The sequence below is a fragment of the Pteronotus mesoamericanus genome, unplaced genomic scaffold (assembly GCF_021234165.1).
Source record: "Pteronotus mesoamericanus isolate MK-2021 breed Mesoamerican mustached bat unplaced genomic scaffold, CSHL_Meso_final contig_263, whole genome shotgun sequence".
NCBI classification, from domain to species: Eukaryota; Metazoa; Chordata; class Mammalia; order Chiroptera; family Mormoopidae; genus Pteronotus; species Pteronotus mesoamericanus.
This window is the reverse complement of record NW_026555112.1, coordinates 13,304,318-13,319,568: the sequence shown is the minus strand read 5'-3', so window position 1 is coordinate 13,319,568 and position 15,251 is coordinate 13,304,318. Positions and strand designations below refer to the sequence as shown.

Here is a 15,251-nt window from a genome sequence, read left to right as displayed (position 1 = left end):
GTTTTTAAACTAAAAAAAAAAAATTCTGTATCCCATTTCATCTTTGCAAAAACTATGTGTGGTCAGCAAGGGAAGTGTTATATCCTCATGCTAGGAAGGTTCAAATTCAGAGTCTGCCTCTAAAATGCAAGTGTCTTTTGTGCTATTTTTATGTACGTTTTTTACTGTCTGGATTGAAGTGGTGTGTTGGATCTCCACTCAGGAACCCATGCAGACATTATTCCTGATGGCTGCTCTTGTCTGTCAGACTGGACATCCTTAGGGGCTCAGATAGGTGCTGCCGTGCACTGCAAGGACCACTGAATTACAGAGTCCACTGGGAAGAACCTGTTGCTAGCCCAAGCTCCTTGTCCCTCATAGCCCCAGCTGTGTGGCATTGGGCAAAGAGGAAACTTTTCTGGATCAAGTTTAATTGCTCCCTCCTCTACCATTTCCTCCTTCCTGTCCACAGATTATCATCCCTATCTGGACTGTTGTCACAGCTTAATGACCGTGCCCTTGTGTTTAGCTTCTTTTCTGTGGGCCCCTGTCTTAGAAATCCCCACCCAGTCAGCCTTTCTCAAACAGCGGGTTTGGGGGGCATCAGTCCCATTCAGTCCCCTCAGAGCACTTCCTCTTGCACATCAGTCAGAAATAATCTAACATTTGGGGCTCTCAGCCACCTTCTTCCCACTGTCCTCAACTCACAGTCACCCAAAACCACCTGTCTGTGTGTTGCCACCCATGCTTGCTCAAGCTGCTGTAACCATTGTAATGACCCCCGGTGACCCTCTCTTTAAAGGGCCTCTCAAGGCCTGCCTCCCCATGAATTCTTTTCTGGACACGCAGCCCTCAGTGAGTTTCCTCCCATACACTTCTGAACTCCTGGGCCACAGATCATTCATCTATTTATTCACCCCTGATGTTGACTGAGTGCCTACTTTGTGCCAGGCCAAATTCTGGAAGCACAGTTGTAGACAAGAAAGACATGGTCCCTGTTCTTCTTGGACAACACTGTGGCGAGGGAAAGTTAGGCAGTAGACAAGAGCATTTCATGGAAGGTGAGCAAGCAAAACAGGGATCACTGTTGGGATTGTGTACTTTGAATCAGGTGGTTAGAAAAGGCCTGTTAAATTGGGAGCATTATAGGTGAGACCTGAACAACAGGAGGGCACCAAACCACACAGAGACCTGACAGCAAAGGCAAAAGCAGAGGGGACACAATCCCCAAGACTTGGTGGCTTATAAACCAGCGGGGCAGGAGTCACTTGGACTGTATTATCTACTCTGCTCACTGGAAGTGACCATGTACTGCCCAATATCATTACTGTATTTGTGTGCGTTTCCCAGTAATAGAATAGATGAAGTTGTGCTAGCATAATAAACGCATCAGAAGATCTCAGTTGCATAATGTGAAGTTGTTTATTTGTTCTTGCTCACTCTACATGTCTAGTGTGACAAGCCAGGGTCTCTGCTTCACACAGTCACTCAAGGACCCAGACTGATGGAGTCCACATGGACACAATGTTAGCGAAAGAGAGAGCTGGGGTGGTCGGCAGGAGTCACACAGAGGCTGTGAAACACTTCAGTCTGGAAGTGTCATCCATCACTTCCATCATCACTTCCATCCATCACTGGCGAGGACCAGTCTAATTATGAAGACAGTGGAATATATGGATGTCAGTGGATATTTTTTGAACTTAAATGGTCTCTGCTGCTTGCTGCAACCAGACTACCAAGTCCTGGAGAATAGCTACTCTGTCTTACCTTGCTGTTTATGTACCTCACAGTGCCTGCCTTGTTGTAGATCTTAGCATAAATTTGTTGATGAAATCATTGGCAAAGTCATCTCTCTTTCCATTCAAAAAGTTCTTTTCAAGGAATATCCATAAGCTAAGCATCCTGTAAGTCTCAGTAGAGGCTTCGATGAATGTTTATGTATTCATTATTTCAACTCTTTGCCTGCTTACAAAAGAATTTGAGAAAATATTGAGATGAATAGGCAAATGCAAAGTTGTCACAATGGAACTGTGACTAAGAGGTGCAACAGAGATATCAGAAGACTTGAATTCTCCTTTATGGCAAAGAGTTATACACACTAATGGAAATGGTTGTGCAGAGCAGGGGATGACCAGCATAACTGCAGGCAAAGGGATGGTTTCAGAGTCCCCTGGGCCTCCATGGGGACACGGGGCTGTGGATAATGCCACCCAGTGGAATGAGGATTCTGCCAGGCTTAGGGCTTCCTTTGCCATTCTCACGCTAGGTTTAATACCCGTCTGGCTCCCTGCCCCAGATCTCCTGATTGATGAGGAGGCTGTGAATACATACTCTGCTCACCAGGTGCAAACAGCTGGTGTAAACAACACCAACACGTTCCCAAGTGTTTCCTGCAAAGCTGGGTGATGGACAGCCACTTTCTTCGGAGCATCCCTCAATGTGCCCAGGTGTCAGGCTATCTGAGGTTTATCCTTGCCACAAACAGTTATTACAGAAGACAGAACTTGTTAAATGCCTTGAAAATGATTGACTCAGCAGGGGTGGATAAAGACAGTAATTGTCTTCCTGGCTGCCATAATAACAATGCTCATAGGCCTGGGTACAAGACCTGCTTTAATCTGGGACCACACAGCACTGATGACACAGGGATCGAGCTGAAGCCTACAGTGCTGGGATAAGTTGTTAAGGAAATGAACAAAGTTTTGGAGCCTGGGCAGCCACAGCTCACAGTACAAAGTGTACAGCCCAGTTCAGCAAGCACCAGTAATTGAAATTTGTGCAGATCCCAGTGAATGGGTAGGACGAGGACTGTCTTCATTCCCATGATCTGTTCATTCCTAAAGGGGTCACAGATAGTGGTTACAGGGAAGAGATCTGGTTCCCAGGGTAGGAAAAAAGCAACAGCACAGGTACTCAGGCCAAAAGGACAGGATATCACGGGAAGCCAGGCAGCAAGAGTCACCAAGCAGAAGAACTCAAGTTATGCTTCTGTCCTGTCTGTTTGGGCTGCTACAACAAAACACCACAGACTGGGTGGCTTATAAACAACGGAATTTCATTTCTCACAGCTCTGGTCGCTGGTAGTTTGAGATCAGGGTGCCAGCAGGGTTGGGTGCAGGCCGTCCTCCAGATTGCAGATTTCTCATTGTATCCTCATGGAGAGAAAGGGGCTAAGGGTCTTTCTGAAGCCTCTTTAATAAGGGCACTGATCTCATTCATGAGGGCTCCACCCTCATGAGTAAGCATCTATCAGAGGCCCTACGTCCTGATTCCAGGATTCCAATCACAATGGGCAACATGAATTTTGGAGGGACTTAGCATTCAGACTATAGCAGTTCCCTCCTTAGGTCAGGACACAGAGATATACTACGGCTTTGCAACAATGAGTTTCTGAGCCCACGCACTGGGGAGCAAGATGTCTAGTGCTCCTGAACACCATAGGGCCTTATCATTGACTGATGTAGGCATGGGTCAGGCTTGGCCTGGCAAGGGGGCCTATTGGTTCTCTGGCTGTGGGAAATTGTTCTGGCTAGGGGCAGAGTGGAGGAGGCAAGGGTGATAACCATGCTTCTAGGCTGAATAATGAAGATGCCATCAGCTTGTTTTTTATCAGCATCATCCTCTAACTCCTGCTCCTCCACTGCAGCCTCCTCTTCCCCTCCCTTTCAAAACTGTGCAAAGTGCTGAGTTGTGTGTGGAGCTGTGCAATTCATCCTTCACTCTCTACTGAACCTCTTCTAGTTACAAGGTTGGGCCTGTTGTAAGTACTCAAAAAATGATAATTGTGTTAAATCAAAGTCTTCCATTCCTATGAAATGGCTGTGTTTCTGAGTCCTTTAAATATTGTCGATATCCTCCTCCTCAGTTGTTGCTGCCCCAGATGCTACTGAAGTTGGGACAGGGAAGCGAACAAAAGGAGGGTGTGGGGAGAAGCACCTGGTTTTTATCGAGCACCTGCCATGTTCCCGGCACTTGTGGGCGTCATATATACATTGTCCCACATAAGTTTCACCATGGTGCTAGCGATCAGTCATCTTGCATTCTACTTTCGAGAAGTCAGCAGAGGTTTAGAAACTTTCCCAAAGCCCATGGTTAATAGTGGTGTACATGAGCGCATGTGTGCATGCATTAAACACACAAACCCCCCAATCCCGTGCCAAGCACTGTTCTAAGCACCTTATGTATATCAGTATTTTTAATCTTCAAAACAGCCTCAGTAATGTAGGCAGTCTTAACACTCCCATTTTAAAGATGAGAAGACTGAGGCACACAGAGGTAAATAACAGGCCCACAGTCATGTGGTGAGTCTGGTCGGTGTTCTTGCTCAGACCATGACCCTCTATGCCTGTAGAGTGTCCTTGTTCCTCAGGAAATTCTAAGTGGATTGGGAAAGCAAAAGAAAACACACTAGAGGCTCCAAAAGATTTAAAATGCAATGCACACACCCATGTGAGTGTCAAGTGGTGGGGGTCTCTGGGGACAAGAAAGGAGACTCAGTGGAAGCCAGCTCTGAGTGTACTGTCACTTGCCTCCCAGGCCTCCATGCAGGAGGAGCCCTCTGTAGATTCAGAGACTTTGGGGCCCCTCATGCTTTATTAATGTAAAAAATAATTGAAATGCCACCGGAAAGTCCTGAGTCTAAAAGTTTGCACCCAGTTCTAAGTCAGCCTCACCATAAGGTGATGTATAACTATTAAGGAAGGAAGAGAGGAAAGAAAGCAAAAAGAAGGGGAAAACTTGATACCAAAGGCTGCTGGGACGTTAAAAATTCTTTAAAGAAGAAAATTTGGGGTATATATGGATGGATTTAATTTGCCATCACACATGCGCAACGTGTGTTTTTATAGTGCAGGGTAAAAGGCCGGCTTTGTGGGCTCAGAGCACTGGTACCAGGGGTCAGCTTCCCGGAGCCTACGCAGGAACGGACTTCCAGAGCAAGGATATGTTTGGGTGTGTGTGGATATGTGTGCTTGCCTGTGGCCCAGCCTGGGACCTATGGCTACGTGGAGGTGTCGGGGAGACCACAGTGCTGGTAATTTGAAATCTGGTTTGAGAGTCAGGTCTGCTGGCTTGGATTCCTGCTCTGCCACCAGCTCCTGACTCCCTGTGTGGCTCTGGGCAACTGAGGAGAAGTCTCCTGCCTGCCCCTTCTGTAAGGCCGGGGAAAGGTGTAGAGAGAGTGGATTCTACCATTGCCTGAGGGCCCCCTCAGTGATGTTGGCTGAAAGCATTGTAAACATCTGGGAAGGAGGGAGGATGGTGGGAGGCTGTTACTACTAATAAAAATGACTGGGATCATGGTTTTAGCCCACGTTTGTGTAACAACTTAATCCAGTATGTGAAGCAGTAACACTGCTACTTATGTATAACTGGGAATGCTGCTACTTAATATAACTTGCAAGAATTCCTTCCCAAACTAGAGCTATAACGATGAACATGTCTCTTTCATTTTTCTAATCACTGACACCCCCATCTCTCTTATTAGCAAGAAGTCCAATATATTCTTCTCCTTTTCTTTGAGTTTTATAGGAATGCAGAGACTTAAATCATGAAAAAGTAGAGCAGGGGTCGTTCCCTGTTTGCCAAGTTTCCTCTCCAGACCCCTGCTCCACCATCTATACTGTGTTCTGTGCCCCATGAGGTTCAGCTGACTGTGTCACCTGGCTCCCCTATTCTGGGTCTGGGGTTGGGGTTCAGCCAGTAGAAAGCAATGGGAGGAGTTAGAGGGCAAAAGGAGAGTGAATCGGGGTTATTTCTTTCCTGCTTCTTCCTTATCTCTGGCAAAACTGCATCCTTTCGTAACAGCTTCTGCAGGATGGGTCCTCCCTCACGGTCCTCCTTGGGCTTCAGTAACACCTTTTTCTTCTTGTCCCGTCATTACTTATGAGTAGTGTCTTCATTAGAATCATGTTCTTTGAACCATCTGGGGTGAATCCTGTCTCCTGCTGGCATCCGGGCAAACAGAAGGGGTCAGCCCCGCATCCACGCTTAAACAGGGGCATGCCTGGAGTATGACCAGCCCTTCACTTGTTCAGGTCTCATTGCTACACAGCAGTGCCCTTGGATGCCAGGCCTGTCCATCTGACTGAGGAGGCTGGACCACTGCTGAGATGGTCCCTTCATACGGCAGGTCCTAGGCTCTTCAAGAAGGCATGATCCTGTCCTTCAGAGTAAGCTCAGCTGAGGGTCCCTGCTTTCAGGGCACATAAACACCTCTTCCCCCATCTCCAGAATGTCACTCATCACACAGACCCTGAACCAAGGACTCCCTTCCCTCCCTGGAAACCCACCCTAGGAGCATACAGCTTATCTTCTTAAACTTTCAAAGCACAGATCTCATGATACCCCATTTCGTTTTGCTCTGAGGGAAGTGACCCTCGCCACCCCAGGTGATGCCGAAGTGCTCCCCCCTGACCTTCTAATAGGGCTCTGTCAGGGATTTTTAGGTAACTTGCTAGCACCTCTCTCACTAAAGAGAGGAAACAGTGTACAAATTAATGTTTAATAGCATGCCTTGCCACACTGTAATGACAAAAACAATTGTTTGAGACCTTATACTATGCTTAGTGCTCCCCATACTTTCTTTCATTCGGTCTTCACACCAGATGTTTCAGGAAGGTGCCATTTTAGGAATTAGGATGATGGGGCTCAGCGAAGTAAGTCACTTACCTCAGGACACAGGGACAGAAAGGTCTGGCTTCCAGCCCAGGGTCTTTCTCTATGGCGCCCTAGCCTCGTTCATTGTATTATAGAACACAGAAGACCAGAAGCAGGAAGGACTTAGGAAATCACTAGTCCATCTCCACCATGAGGCTGTGGCTTGCTTGAAGTTCTGGTTCCTCAAAGATGGCCAGGTACTTTGAAGAATGATTCTCCATCATACAATGCTCTATCCGCCCACTCCCCTGCACCCCCGGGGCATGACTCAAGAAAAGACAAAAGCACAGAAGTCCAAGGATGTATTATGTCCAACTTTGAGCTCTTAATTTTTCCTCCAAACTTGTTACTTTTCAACATTCTTCCCATCTCAGGAAATGGCACCACCAGCCACTCAAATATTCCGATGAAAACTCAAGCATCATCCTGGATCTCTCTCTCTCTCTCTTTGCCTCTAGAATCCATTCTGTTAAATATTGATTATCCCACCTTCAAACATATCCCAGATCTGACCACTGTGCACAAATTCATTCTTATGTTGGTCCTCTCTTACCCGGACAACTATACCCTCTAGTTATCTCTCTGCTTTCATTTCTGTCCCCTCCTCATCTCCTACCACACATATGAAGTTTATTTTCTGTGATCCTTTTAAAATTTAATATCACTATACGTCTCCCCTGAACAGAACCCTAAGGTGACTTCCCATTGTGCTTCCAATGTATCTGAAGTCCTTCCTGTGGCCTGCAGAGCTCCACTAACCAGGCCCTGCCTTCCTCCCAGTTCTACTGCCTAATACTTTCTCCTGGCTCAGAATGCTCCAGTCACGTAGGCCTATCTAGTCCTTGTATATCCTTAGGTCTCCCTGACGCCAGGCCTTTGCCCTTGCTGCTGCCACCCTGAGTTCTCCCCAGGTCCTCCATGCTGAGAGGTCACCTCCTCAGAGGCCTTACCTGACCACTCTGACTAAAGCAGTCTTCCTGTCACCTTTTTCTTCTCCTTCTCATCCCTCTGCCTGTTCCTTTAATGCCCACTGCTCTCTGCAATGGTCTTATTTGTCTACCTCCCTCTTCTAGACTCTAAACTCCACATGGCAGGGAGCTTATTAGTTTGGTTCACCGCTGTATCCCCAGTGCCTGATGCCTGGCATTTAATAATCACTTGATAAATATTTGTTGAATAAAAAAAGATTATGATGGAAAAGGTGAAAACATTTCTTCTGGGCTGTCTTCCCCTGGGAAGACATGAGGATGGACTGAGAGTGGCCTTCCTCCATTCCTACTCACTGGGGGCTTGGTTTCCAGACCAGTGTATGCATTCGCAAGGTGACCCGCTGGTGTCCTGGAAGTGTCTGGGGTCATGAACTGGGCACATTACTCTCTCCACTCCTGTGCTTGATATGGGGAGAAAAATCCTCATACGGCAGTTGTGACAGTCAAATGGGGAATCCATGTAAAGGGCCTGTACAGTGCCTGGCACACAGTGGGCACTAGATATGGGGTTTTCATGATGGGTCCATAACGGAACTCTCTCTCCCCCCCACTCTCTCTCTGTCCCTCCCACCACTCCCTCCCTCCCTTCTTCCTCCCTCCTTCTCTGTCTCCCCCTGTCTCAGTGCTTTCTATTTAGTATCCTTTTTCCTTAAAATGAGATGCTTCTGGGGTGCTGTCACCTTGGGCTAGGCTGTTGGCACAGCAGGTCTCACATCCCTTTATCTGGGAGCAAGAGCCATCTTCCCGACTCTAAGGGAGGGATCCCTTGCGCCAAAAATCCCCCCAAAAAACAAACAAACAAACAAACAAAATGAAAAAAACAAACCTCTCTCAGGCTACAGGAGGATCTCAGGAACACTCATCCTTAATCTCCAGTTCTGGGGCTCTCAGCTCCCTTAGGCAATGCACTGGCTGCCTAATTACCCAGCTGGCTGGGTTCTCCTAGGGTGATTCCCTCCCCATGGCACAAACAAGGCAACAACATCACACAGGAGGCTGAGACACACACCCCTCCTCCCCACACACCCACAAATGGAGAGAAGGCCAGATGGTTGGGCTGTCGTTGGAAAACATTGCTATTTGCAAAAGCTTGATCTGCCCTAGGGGAGAGGCAGGGTGAGGAGCAGGCGCCTCTGCTTTCTGACTCAGCCACACAGGTTCAGGCCCTCCTTCTGCCCAGAGTAGTGCCAGGGCTGGGACTACTTGAAAAACACGGAGACTTCTTCTCATTTTGTCTTGTCACCACCATTATATATCTACTGGCTGGATTGTTGGGGACATCAATTAGGAGGACCTGTTTTTCCAAAATTTAGATTCTGCAGCCAGCATCCCCTTGCTGGCCATTCTGCTTCCATGGGATTACAATGGCGCTCTGGAGACTTTCAGTTCCTAGTTGGCCCTCTGGGACTAACTCAGGCTTTCATACTAATTATTTTCCAAGGCAGTTTACAGCTGGGTCATTTGTAGCCGTATTTTTTCATGACACAGCACCCGCAGAGGTTTAACACTTAAAAGAAAGCGGGGTAGGTAATGGCTTTGCACAGAATTCTGATTGTCCTTGCTGGTCCTAGACAGAGTCTGCCCTCTGACAGAAATCTGTTTCTACAGGTCAGAAGCAGGTGAAACCCTCAGATGGCCCCTCATCTACTTGCACTGGCTTTCTGGGGGCTGCGGGATATCAGGAGCATACAAAGGATGGAGAGGGGCTGCCCTGTGCCTACTCACACCCTCTCCATGCTGACTCTCTTTACAACCTTGTAGCCGTTGCAGTCTAAAGGCACTGTGGAGTCTTATGAAGCACACCAAGCCTGGGCCACTTTCTCATGGGGCTCAGATTCAGACCACTTTCAAGGTTCAGGTCCTGTGAGGGGATCTACTTAGTGGCCTGAGCGCAGATCATCCTCCTTACCCTGAAGACATCATCTCTCTCCAAGTGGACTCCATGAAAACTTGTTCCATTTCTCCAGTCACGTAATCTCTGTCGTGTGCTGGCGAGGTTCCTTATGTTGGCCACTGAAAGATCCCCAAATCTAACTGGATCTCCAGGGCTTTGATGCTCCCCTCTACCCCCCAATTCTCTCCCTCCCTTGAGGTGTTCCCTGAGGACCTCCTTTTCCAGCAAAGCACATGACATGGTCAAAGAGCTTCTCTGAGGTGGGAGTACCCAGCTGATTTAGTGGCCTATCAAGTGAATTTAGATTGTTTATTGGAAATGCCCATTATTTATGGTGGCTCGTGGCCCTAAAAGCACAGGCAAAGGCTGTTTTAAAAATAAAACTAATAAATAATAACTCGGCCCATGATTTATAAGTATGGAGGAAGGGAGCCATTTATTTCCAGTTGGAGCAAAGAACTTTGAAAGAACCGGATTCTCCTTCCAGAGACCTTGGAGGAAATTCCTGTAGGATTGGGAGACTGGAGTACAAAGAGTTCAAAGGAGATTAGAAAAGAAAATCAAAGACATGTGTCTCTCCAGACCTCTTCCTTAATCCCCCTGTAGCCACAGTTGTAATTTTTCCAAGTTTTCAGCTCCTCAAACACAATTCCTTATTTTGGGGTCACATTGGTTTTAATTTTCTTATCCACAAAATATTTAACAGTGAGAAAAAAGATTGCAGATGAGATGCAGTTAAATTACTATTGAACTTGCACTTGCTGCCTCAGGCACACTGGGCAGAGACTCAGATTTCTACTGAAAAATTTTTTCCTTCCTTCCCTCCTTCTTTCCCTTCCTCCCTCCCTCCCTCCCTCCCTCTCTCCCTCCCTTCCTTTCTTCCTTCTTTCCTTCCTTCCTTCCTTCCTCCTTCCTTCCTTCCTTCCCTCCCTTCTTCCTCCCTTTCTTCCTTCCTTCCTTCCCCTTCTCCGCCTACTCCTCCTTATATCCCTCCTTTATCCTCTATCTCTGTCTCTATCCTCTGTTTTTATCTCTTTTCCCAGCCTCTCCTTATTAACTGAGCTACAACAGGGCACCATGGGCAATCTCTGTTCATGCCTCGGTGCCCATCTTGATGTAAAACTCAGCCCGTGTGTTCATCCCAAAGAACACATCCAGAATTCTTCAAGTACTGGTAAGGAAAACAGTACTTGATAGTACTGGTAAGAATTTAATGAATCTTTACTGAAGCTTCTATGGAGAGGCAAATGAAGGGATCATACTACAAATCACACAGTAGAATTTAATGAAAATTTCCACTGGGCATCTCTAAAACCCCCAACCCCCAGCCTGTCACTTACATTTCTCCTTTGGTGGCAACCCTCTCATCTCTCTCTCTGTCCTTCCTGCCCCCTTTGCACTGGCTCTAGGCTTTTCTGAGCCCAGTACCCCCACCTTGTATCTCATGTAGGGAAAGGTAACTCTCTTTGACTGCCCCTCTTTTGTGTCTTCGTATGCATTATCCTGCTCGCTAGACAAAGGCCCCTTCTTAGGATTTGCCCTCTTTAGAATGTGAGGGAATTTTTAGTAAATAATAAAAAAATTTCACTGTTCCAAATAATGTTTTTTCCCTGTCATTCATTCATTCAGTACAGTAGAGTACATCTGGCAACAGCTGTGACCATGCTCATTGTAAAAAAGCCATACAAACTGTCCATGGTCGGGGTGAGGTGGGACAGGGTGGGGAAAGTGATCAGGCTCACAGCCACATGGAGATTCAGAGTTATGAGATCTTAAAACTAACAGTGACCCGAGAAATTGTAGGCAGGCATTTCCTCCAGGGCCTCAGCCTTCAGTCAGAGAGAATAAGAATCAGGCTGGAGATGTGGGTGTGGGTCTTGAGCCCAGTGAGGAATTCATAAGCATCAATCAACAGGGAGGCACTGACGTCTTTGGTGGGCAAGATTTGTAGCAGGGAGGGCAAAGGCCTGAGAGGTTAAAGATCTGAGGGCCTTTCTAAATTATATAAACTAAACAACTAACAGAAGTGGCAGTGTTAACTGTCAATGGTGAGTTCAAATCTTTATCCAAATGCTTATTGGATGAGTCAGTGCAGGGTTGGCCAGGACTTTTATCTCATGGGGCTGTGCTTGCGTCTGTCTAGGCGTGGCAGGGAGGAGAGAACCACCAAACTGTCTATCAGTCAAGGGCTGTCATGGTAGACTTGTCCAACTTCCTCTCTTGCAGAATTATGACAGTGTCTCCAGATTCTATGGCAGACCATGCTCTTTTCAAACCTGCCTGGAATACCTCAGAAAGCTGGGCCAGTGGTTCTTTGGGGGTGGTGGGAATAGGGGCCATGTTGATCCAGCTTTCCAAGCTGTGTGTTCACCATTTCCATGCTCAGCATTGGCCAGTAGAAAGTGATCAGAAGCCAACATGCAAATGATACCCAGATCCTCAAGGGGCTAGACATATGCACTAACCCCTGGCCACAGACTGCCCAACTGTGTTGTTGAAAAAAAGTCTGTAGGACCTGGATGGTGACAATGATGATGATAATAAGAGCTGTCATTTAGTGTGGTCTTTCTTGTGCCAAGCATTCTCATTGAATCTTCAGGGAAACCCTGTGAGGCAGGGTTTCCTTTTGATATAACTTCACTTCTCTAATTACATACTGTGTTTAAACTCAAATATGTCTGATGCTAAAGTCTGCACCTGTAGCCATCTCTGTAGCCATACAAAACAAGCAAATAATCTCTCCCCTTAACACACAGAGGGGCCCCAGATAGGGTAATGAGGTGTTCTGTAGGCTCAGCATGGCCTGCCAGGGCCTCCGGGGCTGTTCTCTCACATAAATGAACTGAAGTGGACATCAGGATGAATGGGAATTTGAAGAGTGAACCGGTTTTCGGTATTGATGGGTTTATAGGAGTGATCCCATATTTCTCAGGGCTCAGGGGGACTAAGACACGTGAGTAACTCTGATTTCCCTAGGCCCTTTCTGCCTAGGGGGGAAATCAAGGCAGGATTACACATGTGATAGTAGCATTATGGGATCTCCAAACTTTCTCACTCCTGAGTCTCCTCCTGGGCCATGGATCTTTGAGGGCTTATATCTGGCCTGCCTGTCACAATCTCCTTAGCAGAGGTTCATGGTTGGGCCACTGCTGATGCTTTTGGGAATTACCTTCTAATATGCAAGATGGTGTTCTGGGATTGCAAATAAATGAGGGGCTCACTGTGCTGTGTGGGAAAGCAGACATGGAAATGCAGCATTCTTTTCCAAAGGATCCCCTGCTCTGATGACAAGGGAGATGATACCTTGTCGCTCACAGAGAAATCTGGAAGAGAATTGGCAGTTTGCAAAAGGCTTTCAACAGAGACCTTACTAAATACAGCTCTTTGAAGGAAGTGATAAAGTCTTCATTCATTCTGGCAGGGTGCCTGGCACACAGTTGGTGTTCAATGAATGTGAACTGAACAGTGACAAGTATTTTTTAGGTGCATCATGTTAGATTGTGGGTGAAGGGTGGGGAGGTGGAAGGGGATGTGTGATGTACACGTTAATCAATCCACAATCCTGATTCTGAAGTGCGGGGTAGTAAAAACTGTCTTTGGGAGCTGGCAAGTCTGGGTTCAAATCTTAATTTTTTCACTTATTGGCAATGTGATCTTGAGCAAGGCATTAACCTCTCCGGGCCTCAGTTCCCTGTATCCAAAAAAAGTGAGACATGATACCTCTCTCACATAGGTAGAGGAGGATGAACTGAGACAGCAAACACATGCACCCACGTGCAATGCGTCCTGTAGCGCAGCTTATAGCAGAGGCCCTGGTGCAGCACGCATATCCCCTTGGCCCCTGGAGGTCACTGCAGCTCTCTCTCTGCGGGGGTTCTCTGATTGTGGGGCGATGCTCCGTCCACGCATAGGACAAGCTGAAGTGCCAGAGAGTCAAGTCCAGCAGTAACCTTCAGCCAGTGAGGGACTCTCTCCTGCTTGCTCACACCTCAGTGTGATTCTTAATTGTGCTTCACGCAGTCTCCTATAGCAGGTCCCTAGTGGAAATGAGTCTCAGTTGTCTGGGGTGTTAACCTGTTCATGGACACATCCATGTTGTCTTCCCTCCCTTTGCTTTCTCAACATCTCACATCCTCACAAAGTTTCCTTGGGCACCTCCCAAATAAACTACTAACTCCCAAATCCTTGACTTAGAGGGTAATCCAATCTAAGACACAGACAATCAATGAAAGCTATGATTACTGTGATTTTTCCTAGAGTATGAAAATAGGTAATTAATACAAAGAAATATAAAATACTATAGGAAAAAAACAGAGGACAATTACTACCAGCTGAAGGCATCTGGAAGGCTTTGGGAAGGAGGTTATGTGTAACACTTGATCTGGATGTTAAAGATGGGAAGGATTTGTTCATGAGGAAATAGATCAGAGAAGGGCACTTCAGGGGAGAACAGGGTTGTGTGTCCACTTTAATAATGATTCCTACAAAAGCCATGTGTGAGTCAGGTGGGCAGGCAAGCCAGGTAGGTCCACACTCCAGTCTCATCTGGACACAGAGCTCCTTTGGCCACATGGCCCTAGCACTTGGGCCCTGTGCTCAGCACACTTTCAGGCTAAACTCATCAGTGCACCTGATACAGGGTTAGTACCTTCCTTTTGCCTCTGAAGTGTGGCCCTGTAATCTCTCTTCTTTGTCAAGCTATTTGTCATGGTCTATGGAGACCCCACTAAGCACCCTGCACAGCTGCCCACTGGGGCATCCCATGGGTCTCAAGTCTTCTGAAGTCACCCAGGAGGTTTCTGCTCAGTGTGCCTCAGGGTCCTCTGGTAACATCATCTGTCTCCTGCTCAGACCTGATAGAACACACTGGCACTAGGACCCCTGAGTTTGAGACATTAGTCTTAGGCTGTTCGTTTTACTTATTTTATCTGATGACCCTTCATCATTTGAGTGAGTGAATGCAAGGTGTCTCAGCCTATCTAGAGGACATACAGTTGAGGGCTTTCTTGCTAAAAATGAAGGTGGAGAAAAAGAGGAACAATGCCACTTGCTCAAGATAAGTCTTTGCTGCCACTTTACTCTAGCTCAGTGTTGAATAGGCCTTTTTTTTTTTCCCTTTTCTTTTCTTTTCTTTTCTTTCTTTTTTGTCAGGGACTATTGTTCAAGTGCAATCTTAATTATACAGGTAAAAGCTAAGTTCTCTTGGTGAGTCAATGCGGAAGTACTGCCTGCCCAAAGCCTTCTTTGAGGAGCATAGTGTGTAACCGTTGGCTGGATGGATAAGAGAAAGGAAGTGGAAGGAGAAAGGTGGTATCTGATGTACTCTGGGCCTTTTTTTTTTTTCAGCCTCATATTACCTGGCAAACCATTTGGGACCTCCCAGATGAATTCAATTCTAATGTGTCAGAGAGCTGAATCTCTTGGTTTCTACTCTGAAGGAGAGACAATGGCTCATGTCACAGAGTCAAAACTTGGAGAGGTGAGAAATCTCAGTCTCATCCACTTTGCTCTTCTCTTTCAGAGGTTCCAAAAACAGAACAGACTTTTGAAGAACGCCTGATACTGAAAGCTTTCTTGCTAAAGTTTGTCAATGCCTACTCGCCTATCTTCTATGTGGCCTTTTTCAAGGGGAGGTGAGTATATTGGGTCCTATATAGAAGTTGGTCATTAAGCCTGGGTCCTCCACTGAAGTCAGCCTGTCTCCATTGTTAGTTCACACCCTCAGCCCCATT

The 15,251-nt window shown here is 46.7% G+C and overlaps 1 protein-coding gene across 1 annotated transcript in view; it reads left to right on the top strand.

The window, feature by feature from the left end:
- The window catches only part of ANO2 (anoctamin 2), a 294,279-nt gene that overhangs the window by 226,268 nt on the left and 52,760 nt on the right, over positions 1–15,251 (top strand). Inside the window, exon 17 of the mRNA XM_054574699.1 lies at positions 15,041–15,152. Coding sequence (XP_054430674.1) covers positions 15,041–15,152 — 112 coding nt within the window. The remainder of the gene's footprint in view (positions 1–15,040; positions 15,153–15,251) is intronic.